This window comes from Pterocles gutturalis, unplaced genomic scaffold, assembly GCF_000699245.1.
Source record: "Pterocles gutturalis isolate BGI_N339 unplaced genomic scaffold, ASM69924v1 scaffold14064, whole genome shotgun sequence".
Taxonomy (NCBI): Eukaryota; Metazoa; Chordata; class Aves; order Pterocliformes; family Pteroclidae; genus Pterocles; species Pterocles gutturalis.
In genome coordinates this window covers 15,179-34,534 of record NW_010133409.1, presented here as the reverse complement: position 1 = coordinate 34,534, position 19,356 = coordinate 15,179, and the positions used below count along the sequence as shown (strand labels likewise).

At 42.8% G+C, this 19,356-nt stretch overlaps 1 protein-coding gene across 1 annotated transcript; it reads left to right on the top strand.

The window, feature by feature from the left end:
• The first annotated feature begins 2,040 nt into the window (after positions 1 to 2,040).
• On the top strand, positions 2,041 to 19,102 carry LOC104459559 (SLAIN motif-containing protein-like). Its single transcript, XM_010081225.1, has 8 exons — positions 2,041 to 2,750; positions 10,576 to 10,712; positions 13,276 to 13,425; positions 16,289 to 16,429; positions 17,590 to 17,904; positions 18,105 to 18,242; positions 18,402 to 18,720; positions 19,036 to 19,102. The coding sequence occupies exons 1-8, from the start codon at positions 2,041 to 2,043 to the stop codon at positions 19,100 to 19,102; spliced, it is 1,977 nt and encodes a 658-aa protein (XP_010079527.1).
• The last annotated feature ends 254 nt before the right edge of the window (positions 19,103 to 19,356 follow it).

Genomic DNA, 19,356 nt, shown 5'->3' with positions numbered 1-19,356 from the left:
ACCATGAAATTAAGTTTTGCAGATTTATATATATATAGATATTATTTTTTCTCCCCTCCTGTATCCTTGCGGCTTTATTTGGGTGGTTTTTAGACTTACTGGTTGTGGGAAAAGGCTCAACGGTTTTAATCTGTTTGTTCCCCTCCCTGCAAAGGAAAATGCAGCTTTTGCTGCTCCTCAGGCTCGGACAGGAACTGATTTTTCGGCTGACGGATCTCATTACTTTCCCCCTTCCGTGGGTCGTTGTGTTTTGCTTTGACAGTGGAACTCTCGAGCTCCCCGCTGGCGCATCCTCAGCGAGTTACTGAGCGATGGCTTTGAAATGTCTTTGGAAACCATACTAGTGTGGCTCCTCGTCAAGAGATCGGATGATTTTGTAGGAGAAAGCATGCAAGGAGATTTTTCGAAGTGGGCAGATGAGTAGGAATCAGATCGCTTGGTAACTACACATTACATTCCATTTCACCAAGTGAAAATGACTCCAGCAGTGCTTCTTGCAGGCACCGTTTGGAAAGCTGCCTTCCAAGTGCCCTGCAGTCAGCTCCTCACTCGTAGCTCTTCCTGAGAGCTGTTCGTGTTCATTATTCATTCAAATGTAAGCCTAAAATTTTCATCTTGCGTGTAGAGTACCAAAATAAAAAAACCCCCAAACCTATCAAGTAAAAGGAAAAAAAAAAATAAATGAAACAAACCTGTATGTTTTAGGAAACATACTCAGTTACTGCTGTTACAATAACTAATAGGGAGATGCTTAGGTGTACATGGGGGGGTGTCTGTATTTTTAACCTTGCTTTCTTTGTGTAATTTGTGACATTTAATTTCCTACTGGCTGGCAGTTAGGCCTTACAAACAGGAGAATTTTTCAGGCAGGAAAGGGAGGGGGGAAGAACATTTACAGCCACAAAACATCGGGGTTCCCTTGCAATGCCTGCATCAAATCTTTTAAACTCGGAACTGGCTGTGTTGTCTAACTCCCTCTTCTGTCTGTCAGTCTGTCTGTTTGCCCTCCTTCTGCCAATCAGAAAGGATTTAGAATTTTTTTAGGGGCATCTGTTTTTACCTGCTCAGTGGAACGTTAGTCTTGCATTAGGGGCTTTTTGGTGAAGAGTCAAATCAGAAATGGATGCACACACTGAAACTGAAAACTCCCGTAAATCACTAGGGCGGGGAAAATCAGAGTTTGCTTCTTATTCCGGAAGTGTTCTAAAACTGTACGTTAAGTGCACCAGCGTTATTTTATGGCTTTGGGGAAGCCTGGATACCTGTGTGGCATAAAGCTGCCGGAGTGACGGTGCTCAGCACAACCCCAGGACGAGCAGCAGCACCTCAGACAGGAAAAGCCGCGAGTTGGCTTCATTTTAGGAAACTTACAGGAATATGTAAGCTATGGTGTGATATATATATATATTTTTTTTTTCTGTTTTTCTCTGTGTCTGCATCAGAGAACTTGCCTGTCTCTTTTCAGCTGTAACAGGAAAACATGCTGGTAAAGACACCAGTTATGTTTATTTTTGTGTACTGCAGTACCTGCAGTTCCTGCCCTTAGTCATTGTCCTCAGTCTTTGGAATAAGCTGGTACAGAAATGTTTTCAAGGTGTTTTTTTTCCTGCTTTTCCAGGATAAACCTGGTAATGAACAAAGGATGTTTTTACCATTTGCTTTAATGCTGTCATGGTCTGACGTCAGCACCTTCCCGACTTTGCTCAATCAGTGCTTTTCTCATGTATTTTGTTGGTAAACAGATGGAAATTAAACTATTGTGCAGGATTAAATCAGCTTCCTTTTATACAGTAGCGTAATAGTTGTACACCCTAGCTGTTTCAAATGAATAATTTCTGCCTGTTGAAGTGTTTCATACTAATTTCAGTTGTTCTTTTCCAATGGATTTTGATTGAATTCAGCCACCTTGTACCCCAGTATAATTAGTTTATGCTTATAAAATAATTTTTGATGTTTAATTCCAGTTTGCTTAAAATATGGTGCATCTTTGTGGATCTTTTAGATGTTTTTCATGTCTTGCAGTGAAACCGGGCGTTTTGGATGATGGTGGTGCCGGGAGGCGCCCCGGTCATACAGCAGGATCATGCTCTGGAGCCGGACTTAGGACGAGACTCAACGGAGAACTCTGCCATGGGCCCTGACATGGAGCCAGCGTCCGAGGAGGTTGGCCCAGAGCTGGAGGAGTTGCGAAAGCTGCCGGAGCTGGTGAGGAGACTGGAGATCGAGAATCAGCACCTGAGAATGAAGAGTAGCAGGAGCATGCTTGGGACAAACACGCAGAGCGAGATCCGTCCTGGCGTGGATAATCACGACTCTGGCCTTAACGGGATGGAAATTCGTAACAGCATCAATGCGATAACAGAGAAGCAAGAATTGCAAATAATGGCAGATCTGCACACCCAGTTAAGCAAAATGAGAAAAGAGGAAGGAGAGAACAACTGCTTAAAAAAAGACATAGGTGCCCCAATGCAATATAGTTGTAACAGTGCCACTGAGGAATTGTCTTCCAGCACGGGTAAGGCGGAAATGAAGACCGATGAGAACATCAGATGTTCTTCACATATGGATACACGTCATAGCACGGAGCTTATGGGGAACTTGGTCGTGGCAGGTATTGATTCCTCAGTTAAAATAAATGAACAAAATCCCAGTGAAAAATGTGGAGATCTAGGAAATCTTTCCAATAACACGGATCTGGATGAAGTGAAAGTGTTAGAACTTGAAAGTTGCAATGAAGAAGAAGATAGCTGGTATGTATTCAGAGCTTTGGCAATATGTGGGACTTGGGCTGCTGCGGGTGGGAGTTTCTGTGTTTAGGTGTGCAGTCATTGTGGAGGGTATGAAGTGGTTCCTCTACAGTGCCTTAATTTTTAGCAGCAAGAATGCAGTTCTCATTATCAGCAGTTCTTCAATTTGAGACCATTGTGCCAGAGCATCATTATTTTATTAAAAAAAAAAAAAAAAAAAAAAAAAGGTTTAACTACGTGGATTGTCTTTTCCCCTTTATTCCTGATGCTGCTGTGGCAAGCACAGAAAACTTCCTTTCCCTGTGAGTTTGTTTATATATAATCCACACAGAGGATTTAACCTTTCTACATAACTGTCAAATACTGTATTTAAATAAGTTTGGGGTTGTTTTAAACACAAACTGAGACCTTAGACCATCTGGAATTTGTGGCTTTTGCTAGCATTGAAGGAGACAAACCATTTCCATTTCCTGAATGCTGTTCCTTTGCAGTTAACCTGTTTCTTTTGTTTAGAGACAAGAACTGGAACAGCTCAGTGATGTAATCCTCAACTGACCTTACTGTGCAGGGCTCTCCACCAGCAGCCTTGTTTAGAACTTGTTTTATAAATCAGCAGATTCATTTCCCTTGCCCTTCCAAAGCTAGTTAAGGTTCGAGGCTAATTGCAGCTCATGCAGTAGCTGGGACTTGAGATGTTACCCAGAGTTCCTAATTGTAAGACTTTGTGGGGTAGCCTCAGGGATCAGCAAATTGTGTTTCGGAACTGTGTAGCGGGACATTAATCTGGCAGCAGAGACAGCGTTGCAGAACAGTTGCTGAATACAAAACAAATCTTAAACTACAAAAATTCTCTGGCCGTTACAAGTGAAGGAAAACTTTGGTTTGTTAACGGAATGGAGCTCAATAACGTAATGATGTCAGCTCATTAAAGTCTAGATTCAAGGCTAGATTAAAAACATGAAATTTTTTTTTCTTTTCAAGCTTTCTTTTAAAACCCAACTACTGGTTCTAAATTAATCACTGAAACTCTTTAGCATACCTAACCAGCATTTTGAGCAGATTTCTACCTTTTTGGTAATATAATTAACAAGTTGAATTTGGAAGACAGGCTTCATTATTTCCATGCTAATGAAAACCACCAGTTTTATATTCATGTTTATATAGCCTGTGACATGAGAGATTCTTCAAACTGTGTTGACTTGGTAAAGAAACCAGAGCGAGTCTGAGATCTACACAGGCAGTGAGTGCTGTCCGGTGCACCGGGAGAGGGTCTGCGCCCAGGGGCTCGGTTTATTAACCCTCCCTTGAGTTGGTGGCTCAAGGCTGTTCTTTAACAGGTACCCTGCTCTCTAGACCTTGCAGGATCTTCCTGGTTTTGATACCTCCATTTTCTTGTCAAATTCGGTTAATATAGGCTAACAGATTAACAAGAGGTGCCGCAAGGAGCTTCAGTAAAGGTGGTATTATGGAGCTCTTGTGCAATTTTTATGATCATAAATTACTTTTGATTGTGTTGCATTGCTTCCGTCTGTTTTGTTCTCCTCTTGTCAAGTAAACCCAGTAAAACAAGAAGCTGTTTGTACGATGGCTTCTTCCTGAGCTCTTCAGCTAAACTGAAATTGGGGAACGAGTAACGTATGTCCAGCCAGTAGTGCGTGGCTGTGCTTGCTGACAGCGATCCCAAATCCTCTTCATAAGCATGTCTCGCGTACTGTGTGTGCAGGTATTGGTGCATTCCTGTCAGCAAAAACCAGAAAACAGTGCTGGGGAGGGGGAAGGCTTTTTAGAAAAAAAACAAACAGAAAACCCCTAATGCTGTGTGGATTTAGGATCAGCTTTAATGAGGTGGCTTTGCTGACTGGGGGAGTTTTGTACTGCAGTGGATCAGTCAAAGCCAATAGCTTGCTATACTGTTATACTTGCAGTCCTTTTTGTAATACTATACCGTAAGAAAAATTAATATTATACCAAAAAAATCCATAGCTAATATTGGAACACATCATGTGTACTTTGATGCTTCCGATTTTTACTGATTTCTGAGAAGTTTGTTTTTTCCTGTCACTGCTGAGTTGATAAATTTTACCAGGAAGGAGTGGGTCTGAGGATTTGTTCCTGTTCTCTGCAGGTGCAGGTGCAGTCCCAGTGTCTGCACTGTTTCAAAATGATTTGTTTTATTCCGATGAAACTTGCAAACCTTTCTGTGCAGCTTCCCTTGGCTTTGGGAAGATCTGTGTGGGCTAATGTTTTGTTTTTAAAAATAAACATTGCAATGGCAGACCTCCTGTGAAACACGAGGCACTGCATCACCCGCGGTACCTGTAACCCTGCCCTCCTTCGGGGTCTGTCCCTTGACTTCCTCTCTTGGTCACTTTCTCAAGTAGCTGTTCAAAATTGTAAATATCCCCAAGACCCAATCAAGCACAAGGTGGCTTTCTGTGCTGTTGAGTTCACCGGGATGTTAACTTCGACTTCCTTCCCTGTGCTTCAGCGCCGTTACCCCTATGGAAGGGAACAAACCAGATACGCTTGCACCGTGTTTGTCTTCCGTAGCGTTTGTCATTCTGGGGTACTCCTGATACACAAGAATTCAGTTCTGTGTTTGTGTGCACTTAGTTTATCATTCTTCGTGCAGTGATTTGTGTTCAGCACTTGCTGCATGTTCCCATGCTGCCTGCCTGGTGTTTTGCCAATTGCCGGTTATTTTTCCTGGTAAGACTTGGGAGAGATAATTTTGACTGCGATTTATGATGAAATTATTCAAATTCCAACCCCCTCTGAACTATAAAGAGTTCTTATTAATGTGTCCTTGGATGAAGGAGGGAAAGAAATGGCAGAAGGGAAAAGCCTTAAACTTTTTCCAGACTCTTTCTCCTTTTTACTGGATTAGACTGTTTTTGCCTCCGTCTCCAGGACCGAACTCTCTGTCCGTGCCTCAAAAAACAAAACCCCCCAAACAAAACACACCGTAACACTCAAGCAAATCCGTGTGACAAACATTTTCTTTACATTTCTTTTAAATAGTGGAGTTTCTTTTAGAAGAATATCTAAAATATATGGGTGTGCATGTGAAAGTACAGGTATACTCAGCCTAACGTGGTTCTGGTTTTTTGGGGGGGGTGAAGAGGAGAAGGAACCTTGTGTCACTCAGATAAATCTCTGTCTTGCTGCTGCATCCACCCCTTGCCCTGTTTTCATTCCCAAAAGCCTGTCTTTCAACTGGAAATATTTTGTGCTGCCTCCGCCTTAGTGTTGTGCTCTCTCCCTGAATCCAAGAGTTCAACGCAGCAAGGAGGTGCCCGTGAAATAGTCTTTGTAGGAAGAAGGAGCATGGTTTGCTCAAATAAATTACTGTTTAGGAGTTTCCTGGGAGTGTATGCTTTCAGCCTTAGCCCTGCGTCCAGTGGCCTTCTACATTAACATCTCAAGGCATTTAATTCAACACATCGCAGATATCGTCGTTGTTGGCTGGTTGTACCACCTGAGACGGGAACAGATGTTCATCCACCAAGTGAGGACGTGCTTCTGCACAAAATTCAGGTGTTATACCAATATAGCATCATGAAGAATATGGCACCTTGTGCCTCTGGTTTAGAGGAGAGCTTTATCTACATCAATTTGTGTGTTTCCACAGGCCATGCAGTAGTTTGTGATCTTTCCTTGCTGCCAAGACTCTGCATGACTTAGAAACAGTAATTTGCAAGGTCTTGGTTTCTCAGGCTGGTCATTTCCTGAAAATCTTCTGTTTTTAGCAATGGATCAATTAGCTGTGTTGCATTAAATAACGTATCGCTGACTTACCCCAACGTTTCCTGATTCTCGGCTTGTTGGAATCTCCTGTTATCTCTGCGTTAGCTGCAGTTACCCATTACGCCGGGCTGTGGAACGTCTGTCTCCCTTTGCACGGTCCTGGGGTAGATGAGCTCCTCCAAACCCCGCCGTGCGGCTTTGAGAAAGCATTACCATCAGCGGGCTTTGTCGCTGGTAATGGAGCTGAGTAATCTGAAAGGAAAAATGTACCTGCTTCTGTGACACTTGTGTGCAAAATACGGCCTCTCAGGTTAAATTGCTTTTGATGGCGGAGGCTTGAAATGACGGGGTTCTTACTGAAATGCTTGCAGCGCTGGCTCACGGCTCTCTCTGTAAAATGAGGTGCCGGAGCGCAGGGGAAATCCTTTTGATGTTGCTGCAGCAGGATTGCTCCCGATGCTGCTCCGTGTCCTTGTGCAGGGTACGGACGGTGCGACTCTGAAGTGGTCCCACGCGGGGCCTTTGATCGTCGTCCAGGCTGTTGGCTGTGTCGTGAGCTTGAGCTAATGCAGTGTTCAGAGCTGCTGGGACTTGGTCACTGGATTTTTGGTATCAGGGTTAGTCACTAGATAGACATGGAAAAGGGGTGCCTCTTCTGGCTTTTGCAGTACAGGGGTTTTTTTTCTCTTTCCAGTTTCTGTTTGGCAGGAATAATGTCTCAACCCTCTCCTTGTGCTAACGCTATAATGTTTCTATGATTTCAAGAACCAGACAATACTGTTCCACTCTTGCTTTCCACTGTTGTTTCCACTCAGGTGCTGGTTATAGATCTTTCTGCAGCCTGAATTATTATCTATGGGCTTGCTAGTGCAAATATTCTGTGTGATTAGGATCTGAAATTCTCAGTGGCTTGCACTCTTACATTGACCCCAAAAGACAAACAGCATCTCTAGAAGATGCTCTGCTTTTATTACATTGGAATATGTCAGAATAAAGTGTAAAGAATCCCATAAATTCATTTTTGAGTGGCTATATTCTTAATGGAGGAAAAATCTCATGTTGTGCTTGCTGCACAACTTCAACTGCGTGGGTCTTACCGGCAGTGCATCCCGTAAAATACTCTGTGTGGGAAAGTGAAACTTTTTCAGCAGGAACTGACGGTGCTTTATCTAAGGGTTTCCTTGCAGAAGCTGTAGAAAATTTCATTCATATTTAATAAGTTAAGCAGCAAACCCCCGAGAATACATACCCAAATGTTTACTTTCTGAATTTTGTCTTAGGCCTCCTAACGATCTAAATAACTTTTTTATTATCATTTGCAGTTTGACAAAAGAAAATACTCAAAGCATAACCTTTTCCATTTAAACAGAACAGGCTTCACATCCAAACTGCTGAGTTGCAGGAACAAAATGCAAGGTAAAGCTTTTCTTCAGTCCTCAGGTATTCGGTAAACCCCAAGACTCTGGCCGTCCAATGCGTGCTTCCTGGCATGCCTGGGTACGTTTTTTCCAAGCCTTACTGGATTAATTTAACCTGACAAATCAAACAGCCTGAGAGGATAAAACTACCAGAAATAAACCTCTGCATCGTTTTAAGTGACGGTTGTGCCACGGTGGGTAATGGGGCCTGAGAGGATAAAACTACCAGAAATAAAACTCTGCATCGTTTTAAGTGATGGTTGTGCCACGGTGGGTAATGGCGTGACACTGGGTGGGGGGAGCCTCGAGGAAAATGTGGCTTTTGGTTCTTAATATTGTCTCCAGAAAAATCTTCCCTTCTGTTTGCGGGGCTGGGGTTTAGTTCATCGGTGCTCCAGAAGGTAAGCTGTGCCCCCAGGTTTTGAGAAGCTGCTTACTAAACATGTTAAACCCTTCCCCAAAGCTGCTTCAGAAGGAAAATAGTCAACCTGATGCTGTGAAATCAAACCAGAATTCCTCTTTTTTTTTTTTTTTATATGTTCCCTGTCAGTGCTCTGAAGAATTGAGTTGTGCTTACTTAGTGGAGTTTAATGCAATTATAAGGGGGAACTATCTCTTGCCATAGACTTGTCAGCTGAAAAATGTGAGTCCTCTGGGAAGCAGGTAGCTCTGCTCCGTGTGGAAATGGTTCTGGCGATCAAACAAGCGTTGTCATTTCAGCTGACAGTCCTGGGTGCAGACACAGAGGTGCAGAAGGAGGTGGGTAGAACAACTCTTTCCTGAAGTAGAGCAGGATTTTCTCACTTAACCTAAAATAGGTGAAGAACAGCGTGACCTGCCCTGAGGAGGCTGTTGGCCTCTTTTTTGTTTGGTGGTTTTATTGCTGCTTTTTTGGTCTGAACTGTACGATAAATCCAGAGGGAGAACACTTTGCTCTCTCTGTTTTATGGGATCTGAGTGGTTGTAACGCTCATTTTCCCGTGCAGAAATGCAGCACGGGGTGCTTGTGGGGTCTTTCATGAAACATTGCACATTCAGGAATATTTGTGTTCACATTTCTCAGCATTTATTTTGTCAATAGCAAATGAACTTTTGGATTTTTTTTTTTTTATTTGCATGTGTTTTTGTGTAAAGCTTGGTCTGAAAAAGCTTCTGTATGAGACACGACTAAAGAGAGTGAATCTCCGCTGCCTGGAAAAGATGGGTCTGTAGCTGTAGTATGTTTCTATATCTTTTACACGTGAGGGATTTTCAGAAATCAATGGGATAGTTATTAAAATATCTGTCGATTTGTATTAGTTTTGTTGGGGAAAGGAGTCTTTTAGGAATTGGAGATGTCTGGGTGAGAGTGAGTAACTGGAGCAGAAAGACTTGATGTGTCTCGCTGCAGGAGCGTCAAAAGTTATTGCTGGAGAGAGCAGGAGGGAATTGAAGCGCAAGTAGACATTCCTTGAAATCTTAAAACCATCCTTATGATCGCTTTATGTTCAAACACTGGATTCTGCAGTGAGGAAGGTGCAATTTTATGCATACATGCACAGTTTCAAAGACTTGGAAGTTTTCTTCTTCTGCTGTTACACTTAATTCTAGGAAATTACACTGTGGAGTAATTCAGTAGTTTGAAACTTAAGTTGAAGAATCTTATGGCCTTGCTAAAAAGATCAAAAGAAGTTTCTGCTTTCAGAAATGTCCTCTCTGCTTTTTTTAATCACCTCGCAGACTCTTCCAGAAATTGCACAGGTGCAGGTCCTTCTGTTCATCATCACAGAGCTTACCTTCCTACCCCTGGATCCTTTGTATGCAAGAATTAAAAACTGTTTATCTTTTATATATACACTATACTGATTTTTTTTTTCCCCCCTCAGAAAAGTTTTAACTGTGTTGCTAAATAGTAAAAATGTTAAACTGTAGGGTGCTTTTTTTTGTTGGGATTTTTTATTTTAAAAATGCAAACGTGGGGTATGTAAGTAAAACTCTTGAGTTGCGTTTCAGTCCGGCTGCTGTACCTTTTGGCCTTTCTTTAGAGAGATCTACTCATGAAAGATTGTTAAGGTGGTACTTTACACCAGATCAGTTGTAAATAATCCAAGACTAAGATGATTAAATCTGTCCGTACATAGGGTTAATCCTACATGTATATGCAAAACAAAGCTAAGTGTATTAGAACTGACAAAACTTCAGGCTGTAGGAGAACTTACCTAACATTGCAATTAAAAAAGAAAAAAAGGCATCATCCAGTCACACTTCCTAACTGTCTGAAGATCAGCTTGAATATCAAGTTAGAAACCACCTTCTCAGCCTTGCTGTGTTTGTCATGAGGTGTTTTTGGGGGGGAGAGGCAGGCGGACAGGCGATGGTGAGGATACCAGCAGCTGAACTTCTAGTGGCATTGCAGCAGCCCAGGCTTGCCCCGTGCCTTGCAGAGGCTGTGTGCTTTCTCTGTGGAGCCCTCTTTGAGTGAATTTTACTAGTATGATAGTAAATTGTATTTCTGAGTCATAGTATACCATTTAAACTTTAATTTTTTGCCCTGTTTTTAATTCAGATAATTTTTCCATTGCTTACTGTTAGGCATTCTTCAGTAAATGCTGCTTTGGTGGCTGTATGCTTTGAGTTAATGAGCTTTTTTTTTTTTTTACTGTCTCCTTTCAATCCTTGCAAAGGCTCTATGTGTCCCCGAGAAAATGTACTACAGATCAGAAAACGAACTCGCCTTTAAAATGGTGCCGGCAGGTGTTGGATAATCCCAGTCCTGAGACAGAAGCAGCCTGCCGAACTCTTCTAAACAGACTCGATCAAGGTATGTAAGCTGTAAGCATTGTCTCAAGTGTCTTTTTTTCCCACTTGTGCACTTTCCATGGCTGAGAAGCAGCAACACAAAGGAGACATGGAGTTTGCGGCTGCGGTAGTGGAGAATATCCGCAGAGGCAGCACTTCAGGTGTGCTCTTGGTGCCTGTTTGCACAGCCATGATTATTATTGTATGGAAACCTCCCCGCTGCTGGTTTGCACTGGTAATGGCTGGTGGAGGTGAGAGATCATTCTGTGAACATTAAGACAACTCTGCTGATTACAAGTAAGAGACAAAACAAACTGCAGTGGGATGTTTTCCCTCTGTGTATCTTTTAAAATACAAATACAGGCTTGTAAAATTAACTGACAAATTGACCACCTTGCTGCCTGTTTTTTTGTATTTTCAGAGCCTAAACACTGAAATATATTTTGGTGTTTCCAGGCTCTTGATTTTCTTTTTTTAAAATATTTAAACATCTTTAATGTAAAGATATGTGGAGGAAAAATGTGCTTCTGGGGATTGGGGAGAGAATAATATGAAACTATTATTGCGGCTTTTTTTCTATATAAAAAGTTACAGTGTTGTCAAGTGTTTCTGATGTTGATTATTCTTACTGTATCCTAGCATTAGTGTTATTACGTGGGTAAAATAGTTGTCTGAAGCTCAAAGCTTACAATAATGAAACATTAAAATCTGTAACTTGAAGAAATGGTGTCACCTGGAAACCTAGTTCTTCTTCCAGTTTTATCATCCCCTGAAAGCACTTCATGGTGGCCTTCAGCTGTCTTAACCACCGAGGGAAAACCCCTTTCTTCCTCTGCCTGACATGAAAACACTACAGAGCGTTCTGTTCAGGAGTCGTGTACCACCACCGCAGTCAGTATTCCGGGGTCATAGGTTTGTGGTTTTCCTTCTCCTTTCTCACAGCCCAGAAGGATCAATCTCATCTTCGCCTTTCCCTGATGGCAGAGCTGTTAGAACAGATTTACAGCAGTTTACAGCACTGCAGAACTGAGGAGGTTATTCCGTCTCTAGGTATCTGTAGTGTAGGACCTGGAATCCATCTGCTGGATGTCCTCCCTGTGTCTTTTCAAACACGCTCAGGGTTTGTGTGTAAAACAGCGAGTCCTGGGCTGCACTGATGATAGCCCAGACGCCGAGGGGTTTGCGGTGAATGAGCAATCCTTTTCTGTATCCTGCAGCTCTCTAGATCATAAAGCTTTCCTGCACAGGCAGCTGTGATGTACCCTGCCGCTGGAGGGTGAATGGTTTTATTATTTTCTTCTAACAACTCATCACCAAAAAGCATTGGAGAGCAGGAGGCGTTGCAGCCTCGGTGATCTGGTGGGACTCGTGAACACCCGAACGCAAAGCTGCGGTTAGCAGTGTTGGGAAAAGTGATGTTCAAGGGAATTCCTGTTTTGAGGTTTTCAGTTAGCTGCTGAAAACACAACCCCCAGTCTGGTGCAGAGTTGTTGTCTGTCTGGGTTTCGCGTTGGCTGGCTTTGTCTTCTGTGTGAAGGCAATCATCCTGATTTCAGTTCACCTCCTGAGGTCTGAGGCCACTCTCTCCTTGCAGTTTGCGTACTAACGGTGTCTTGGCACTGCTTGTAATCGGGTTTGAGTTTAGCCTTGAAATTCCTGATTTGAGATAATGGAATGTAGTTTGGGAAAAAAAACCTTAATTTACTTTTATAAATAATCTGTGTTTAAAAATTTGAGTGAAGAGTCATTTGATTAACCATTTGCTTTCTGTCTGAAATGGATCAGGCTTTATTTGTCCTTTATCACTCCTTTTTAACTAAAATAGTCTGACCTTATATTTGTGGGGGAAATAAAGAACTATGGATATGGTAAATCTTCATTATTTTCTTAGTTATTGTTCTCTCAATGGTAAAGGTTCGGGGGGCAGTTCAGCAGCCCCTTGAATACACACAGATTGACAGAGTGAGTCATTTCCTCGCTGTTGTAGCTGCTGATTCCCAACTCCAGTAAGCGTGGATGCCCCAAGTTTTGCTACCTGGCTTCTTCCTGACTGTATCACTAACGCATGTGCAAGCCTGCATGCTGAATAAACATTTCAGAATGTTTGGTTTTTGTATTAATTTGCTCTCCTTTGAATCTAAAGGCATAGCTTTTGTGGATTAATGCTGTTTTGATTCCATCATTAAAAATTCACAATAACACATGCGTAAATGTAAAGCTCAATAGTGTTATTTAAAATTAAGATGGGGTGTGGAAGTGACATATATTTATGAAAACAGTCATCTTTGAAGACCAGCACTGAAACTTTCAGAAATGCCTGACTTCTTTAAAGCCAAGTTTGTCTGTACTTAGTCTTGGAATTCTTCAGAAGTGACAGAACAAGTTGCAGGGGAGAGCGAGGAAGGGAACAGGTGCTGCTTCACTTTTGACACCTTGTAACTGACACCATCAAGATGTCTTATTTGAAGTACATCCGTGACAATATTTCATCTTGTTTGATCTGATGCCTTGCTTTATCTTATGCTCTTTGTTTTTAAAAAATAATTTGATAACCTTTCTGGCTTTTTTTGTATTTTTCCTTCTAGCCAGTAGATGGAAAAACCTGTATTGCAGTCCGCTGGCATCACCAAGCATGCATAATCTGAATACAGAGACAGGCTGCTGTAGCAATGCTCTAAACTCTCCCGGGCATCTCAAATCGACTAACAAAGCACTACTAACCTGTGGCAGCTCAGGTATGGCGTGTCGGTAGAGCAGTGCAAACCTGTAGTGTTTGAAATGCAAGGAGTATTGCTAATAAACACAGGGAAAATTTGCCAAGAGATGGATTTCCACCCGTGGGGTTTTCTCCTTGTAATTTGCTCACTCACTGACCCAGGTTTCACCTATTACGTGGGAGAAAAGTCTTTGCATTCTAAGTGTCTTGTAGTTATTGCATGGTTTTGTTCTTATAACTTTCTCTATATATATAATTTATAAATTGTACTAATTTTAAGTGACTTAAAATAGAAAACAGTTGTTGGGGCAAATAAAATATTGCTCTTGAATAATGTTAGAGTGTGTAGGTGTTAATGAAGTGACTTGGATTCAGATTTCTGGCTTGAGTGTTTGTGAAGTTTCTTTTGACAATATTGATGGATGTAGGCAGCAGAAGGAAGCCTTGTGCTTTAAGATAAGAGGTGTCGTCTCCAGGATATGCCTTCAGTTGTCCAAATGGGCAGCTAAACTCAAAATAACAAAAGCTTTCCATCAGACTTGATTGTGTTTGGAGTAAGACTTCCTACTGTAAGAGTAGGAAAAAAATTACACAGAATTTGTGTTAGAATCCTGTATTTGTAGATACAACAGCGAAGCTTCTCCTAAATGCAAAGGCAGACTTGAGGCTGAGCCATTTCAGCTGCTGCCTGATGAGTCCACATTGGCTCTTCCAGGAGCCTCGTTTATCCTCAGTTTCCTAGTGCAAACACTTTGCCTCTTGGCTTCATTCTCAAAGGATTCTTCCTTAATTTGTTTGGGGTTTTTTTGTGGAAATTGCTGTATCCTAATTTGCATGTTTAAAAACAGAAAGCATGGTTAACAATTTCTGGCTTGAGACATGATGTTAAATTAACCTTTTTTGGAGGAAAAAAAAGGTCACGTACGGGTGTTTTCCCAGCTGCAGGTATGCTTTTGAGATCTGCTGGCTTGCTGCTGTGAGTAGAAATGAACACTTAGCCCTCTGGCAAGCAAAAGGAGGCATGTACAATGGATTATTTCTGCAAGCTGAGGTCTGCAGGGAAAAATCTGTAAATCGAGTTCTTGTTTTTAGGTGAGGTTGGTCAGCAATCTGGATGTGTAACCACCTTTTTACGCAGAGACCGTGCAGACCCAACGTGTCTGTGCAACTTCCAGACTTCGTGCACTCTGCAAATCTGCTGACATTGCCAAGGGTAGCACATAAAAAGCCAAATATTGAACAGGCTTTGTCTGTGTGGGATTACACATGAGAGCTCATCTGTTTGGTGGCTCTTCCTTGTGACTTGTTCAGGTGCTAACATGACTTTGAAGTTCCCTGGCAACTCGATTGACTCAAATGTTTCTAAGAAAAACGGAGCTTCCCTACCATTCAAATGAAAAACATTTAACAGTAACTTCCCTTCAAACTAAACAGAAAACCTTTTACAAAATCCAGATGTGGTGTGTTTTGAAGTCTCTATAATGAAAACCATAATCAGGTCATCTTGCGGTGTTGAGCCACAACAGTTTTTACTGATGAAGGAAGGTGAATGCAAGAAATTGGGTTTACACCTGCACTTCCCACGTGTGTTTTCTGTGTTATCGGTTACTCCTCTTCGAAACTGGTTGAAGAAATAACGTTGGGAGCCTGCTGCTTTTTCTTGTCCGGCTGGAATGACCCATTGTTTAAAGCGTTGCTCAGCAATGGTTTTTAGGTGATTTGTGGAGAACAGACAAAATGTTTTGTTTGTAGTGTCATCCTTGAGAATTATTCAGTGGGTGCGCTGCCTTCAAGACTTCTTGGAACACAGCAGGCAGAACTGCATGAGCTAAAGTAAAAGTCAGTGGTGAACGACATCATACAGATGCTTTGGGACATAGCCTTGATTTTTGTTGGCTGCTGTGCTGCAGCCTGCTTGTTGCTGTTTATTTAAGCGATGATCTCGAATCCCTGCTTGAGCAGGATTTGTATTTCTTAAGCCTGCTCTGGCTGAAAGTCGTGTTAAGTGCTCTTAGGCTCTTGCCTCTCTCCTGGCTTTATGTGATCTTGTCACATCATGGGTTTTAATTTTTTTTTTTTTTTTGTGGGTCTAAATCTATATAGTACTAATTGCAACCTTATCTTGGAATTGATTTAAGGTAATGATGTACTCTCTCTTAAAATAGCTCTGTAGGTTCTATGGTCTATGATTATGATGGTATTTTTATTGTTGTTCTTTAAAAGGAAAATTATTTCTTCCTCTTCCCTAATGCCTGACCTATGGAAAAACTTCCCTGGTGGAAAGATCCTTCCACTTTGGTTTGTGTGACCTGCTGTGTGAACAAGCTGTGTCCTTCCCTGTAGGAGAGAGTTTGGCTTATGATGAGAGGAAAAAAAAAAAGGGACAAACCTCAGGTTTGAGGAGGAGGCAATTGAGCATAAACTCTATAGTATGACTGATTTTTTGAGGTACTGTACTCTGAAAGCCATTTGGATCCTTCAATTCCTGTAGCTCCTCACCAAAGCCCTAGCCAGCACTTTGTATGGATTTGCTGCTTAATATCTAGCTCAATAGTTGCCCCTTTCTCAAAACAGGCAGAAATAATACTGATCTTTTAAAGGCTGTTTCTAAGTTCAAAATTACCAAGCATCGCTTTGCCACCTTCTGGACAGATGTCCAGGAATTTGTCCCACACAAAGACACTCTGCCTCCTGGGAATTGCAGGTTAAAATACTGAGCTTTTTGTTCTCAAGTTATTTCCAACTTCTTCATTATTCTAGCAACCATACCGCAGCTTCCCAACTGCCCTGATGGTATTACTGGAATAAATACTCTGCTGCTCATTCTTGTTTTGTATGTGGGTGTCTGAAGCTCATTCTGTTCCTCCTCTTTCCTCCTGAAGGTTATTTGAGCATGCATTCTGCGCTGAGCTCTCAGTCGTCTGTGGACAGCGAGCTGAGCACATCTGACGACTCCATCTCTATGGGCTACAAACTGCAGGACTTGACTGATGTCCAGGTTATGGCACGCCTTCAGGAAGAAAGTACGTGACAGCCATCTCCTTTGTGTCATTTGTAATTGTAGAGGGATGCAGATGGATTCCAACTCTTCTTCTCTTCCTCCTTTCTCCCCCCAAAAAAAAGAATTTAGTAGATCGTTTGAGTTATTTGTGGTTTGCAGGGGCTTCCTTTGAAAATCTAGACACCCAAACTGCCACTAAACCTAGCAGTTGGGTGACATTCTCAAAATTACACCTCTTAAAGCAGAGGATAGTCCTGAAAGTATTATCCCAAACCCCACTTTGTCAAATGGGTAAATGTCCTTTAATACTCAAAAATATTCCCCCCCAGATTGTCTCTGAAGTACAGGTGAAGTTCCATGAGTAACTGTTCTGTAGTAGTGGCAGTTTAAACAGCAGCAGCTCACAGTTCCCTGGGAAATACAGAATGAAGTTCTCTGGTTTTCACATTTACTTACTTTTAGTACCGTGCCTTTATAAATGTAAAAAAATACTATGATACAGGAATTGGAATGTGAGACCAAAAAGAGCAAAAGACAGAAGATCCTGTTATCACTTTATCACACCTGAGCGCAGCTGAGGAGAAGTTGTATTCAAGTGACCAAAGCAAATAACAGACTTTTCCTTTCTAAACTTGAATATTCTTCTTAGGCTTTGTGATCACTTAAAAAAAAAAAAAAAAGTCAAGCAAATCCTGTCACATTACAGAGTTTCCAGTGAAATATGAAAAGCACTTCATCCTCAGAATGATGGAAGCTTTTTTGTATTTGCTTTTGTTTATCTTTGTTTCAGCCCGTTGGAATGCTGGTGGGTGTGTAATTAACTGAACTAAACACTTCCCACTGTACCTCAGACCCCTGTACCTAGTTAGCCTAACAAAGCTTGCATAGCAGTATAGGGTCCACAATCACGGCTTCGTGTGCGGGGGACACGAGGAGTAATTCGGGTCGGTTTCAATATTAACTCTTTGCTGTAATTAAGCAGCACTAATAGGGGTGACACTGCTCCAGTCCAGAGACTCCATGGGCTGTGTCCTCAGTAGAGGGAGTTATTCACTTGACTCTCCTTCCAAGGTGAAATGAATCACTGATAAAATCATTGCTTCTGGATTTGCATTGCAACAGGGTAAGGCATTTCTGTTTTCGAGTATGATGACTCCGAGCCCTGTTCCCCTTTGTCTCCAGGCCTCCGGCAGGACTGTGCCTCCAGCTCTGCTTCTGTATCACGCCGCAGTTCCAGCGCCTCCCTTCACTCTCTGCGCAGGGGTACCTACAGCGACCAGGAGTTCGACACGTACAGCCTGGAGGATGAGGATGATTATGACTGTTCTCTGTCATACCGTAGCGCTCACAGATACTCACCCTCTCCGCTCAGTTCACCCCGCTGCCAGTCTCCTTCCAGCGCAGATTACGGCAGGTCCTCCACTTCCCGTATCCGTCCCCCAAGGAGATCTGTGCAAAGTCCGATGCAAGACCGTCTGAAATACGCCAACAGTGAAGGTGAGCTAGCTGTGAGCTTTTCATGTACGAGTCAATGAAAATAATTGTGACATACACATTTCAAAAGTGCTGTTAGTTAATGGAAGCTAAGAACTGGTTACACACTTGGCCGCTTTTAAGTGCGTATGTTTTTCAAGGGATAGCCTAAACCATTACACATCTCTGGAAGCAGCAAGTAGAGAATTTGCTCTTGATTTCAGAGGAGATGCGCCACAGCATGCCCAACCTGGCCAGGACAAGCCTTCGAGCTTTGGATTCTGTAAGGAGCAGTCGGAGTTTGGAGTCAGATCTGCAGGTGCCAAGCAGTCGGATCCCGAGAACGCAGCAGCGGTCAGCAGGTCGGTGCCGTGTCTCCTGTACATGCTGCTGGAGTTTTATTTCCTTCTGTCTGTTTAACCAACCTGACTAAACCCGAGGCCCTTTTGGCCTGGTATTCTGAAAAGTTCTTAAAATAGTTGCCAACTGGGTTATTCTGTATTTTCTTCTTCCACGTCTAGGTCTGGCTCCCAGCAAGCTCAGGTATTCCTCCGGTGCTGGGCAGTCTCCCCTAACAGTGCGACAGCCGCTGAAGGCAGGGTCATGCACAAACTCTCTGTTAACGCCCAGGCAGCCGGTAAAAGCCTGCAGTTACACCAGTCCTGTTAGCACCGTTCGAAAACCACAGGCATCTTCGCTTAGCACAGCCTCTTCCAGTAGCAGCTGCGGTACCAGGAGCAGTAACATGGTCACCGTGGCAAGAAACTCGCCCGTTAAAGCACGCACGTCTGGTGGCGGCATCTCGGTGCCCAAGAGCAAGCCGGCTCCACCCTCCAGGAGGTAAGGGTGAGACTTCAGGCCTCGCCGCCTTGAGTGTCTGCCATTATTTCAGATTAGAAATGCTTCTTTATAAAGTGACGTTCATCTCTGATTTTAAAGTGTGACGGGGGGACGGAGTTGGGATGTACATGGGATGGGCGAGCTCTGCACGAGCGGCAGGCAGATGTTGACATTGGCAAAAGACAGATGTTGCAGGCGCCCAGTGTGAACTGAACCCTCAGACAAGCATTCCTGGGCCTGGCAACAGATTACTGGGGTCTGTGCTTCTTGTAACTGCTGGTGACCTTTTTTTTTTTCGGTTGTGTCTCAAAGCAGATTTCTTCAGTCAGCACAGACCACTCAGGCCCCCGAGGATGATTCCTGGAAGGATGGGTGTTACTGACACCCCACAACGCAGCTGCACAGCCAAACCCCCCCCGTGAAGCAGACCCCAGCTGGCTGGGCATAAGGACGTTATTTGAAAATGAATCTTGAGAGCCCCATCACCTCGCAGCCTGGTGTAAATAGTTCCTCTCCTCACCTGCTGCTGCTCCACGACAAGCCTGACCCATTCCTGGTGGAACAGACAACGGCTTTCCTGCCTTTCCACTCTTCAAAACGTCACTGAAACACCAGTCTTCACCTGGAGACTGAAAA

Excerpts from the sequence above, each read along its gene's own strand:
- LOC104459559 (XM_010081225.1), top strand. The coding sequence starts at position 2,041 with ATGATGGTGGTGCCGGGAGGCGCCCCGGTCATACAGCAGGATCATGCT. Across the intron at positions 13,426-16,288 it reads ACTAACCTGTGGCAGCTCAG|GTTATTTGAGCATGCATTCT; the intron begins GTATGGCGTGTC and ends TTCCTCCTGAAG. Across the intron at positions 18,243-18,401 it reads AACGCAGCAGCGGTCAGCAG|GTCTGGCTCCCAGCAAGCTC; the intron begins GTCGGTGCCGTG and ends TTCCACGTCTAG.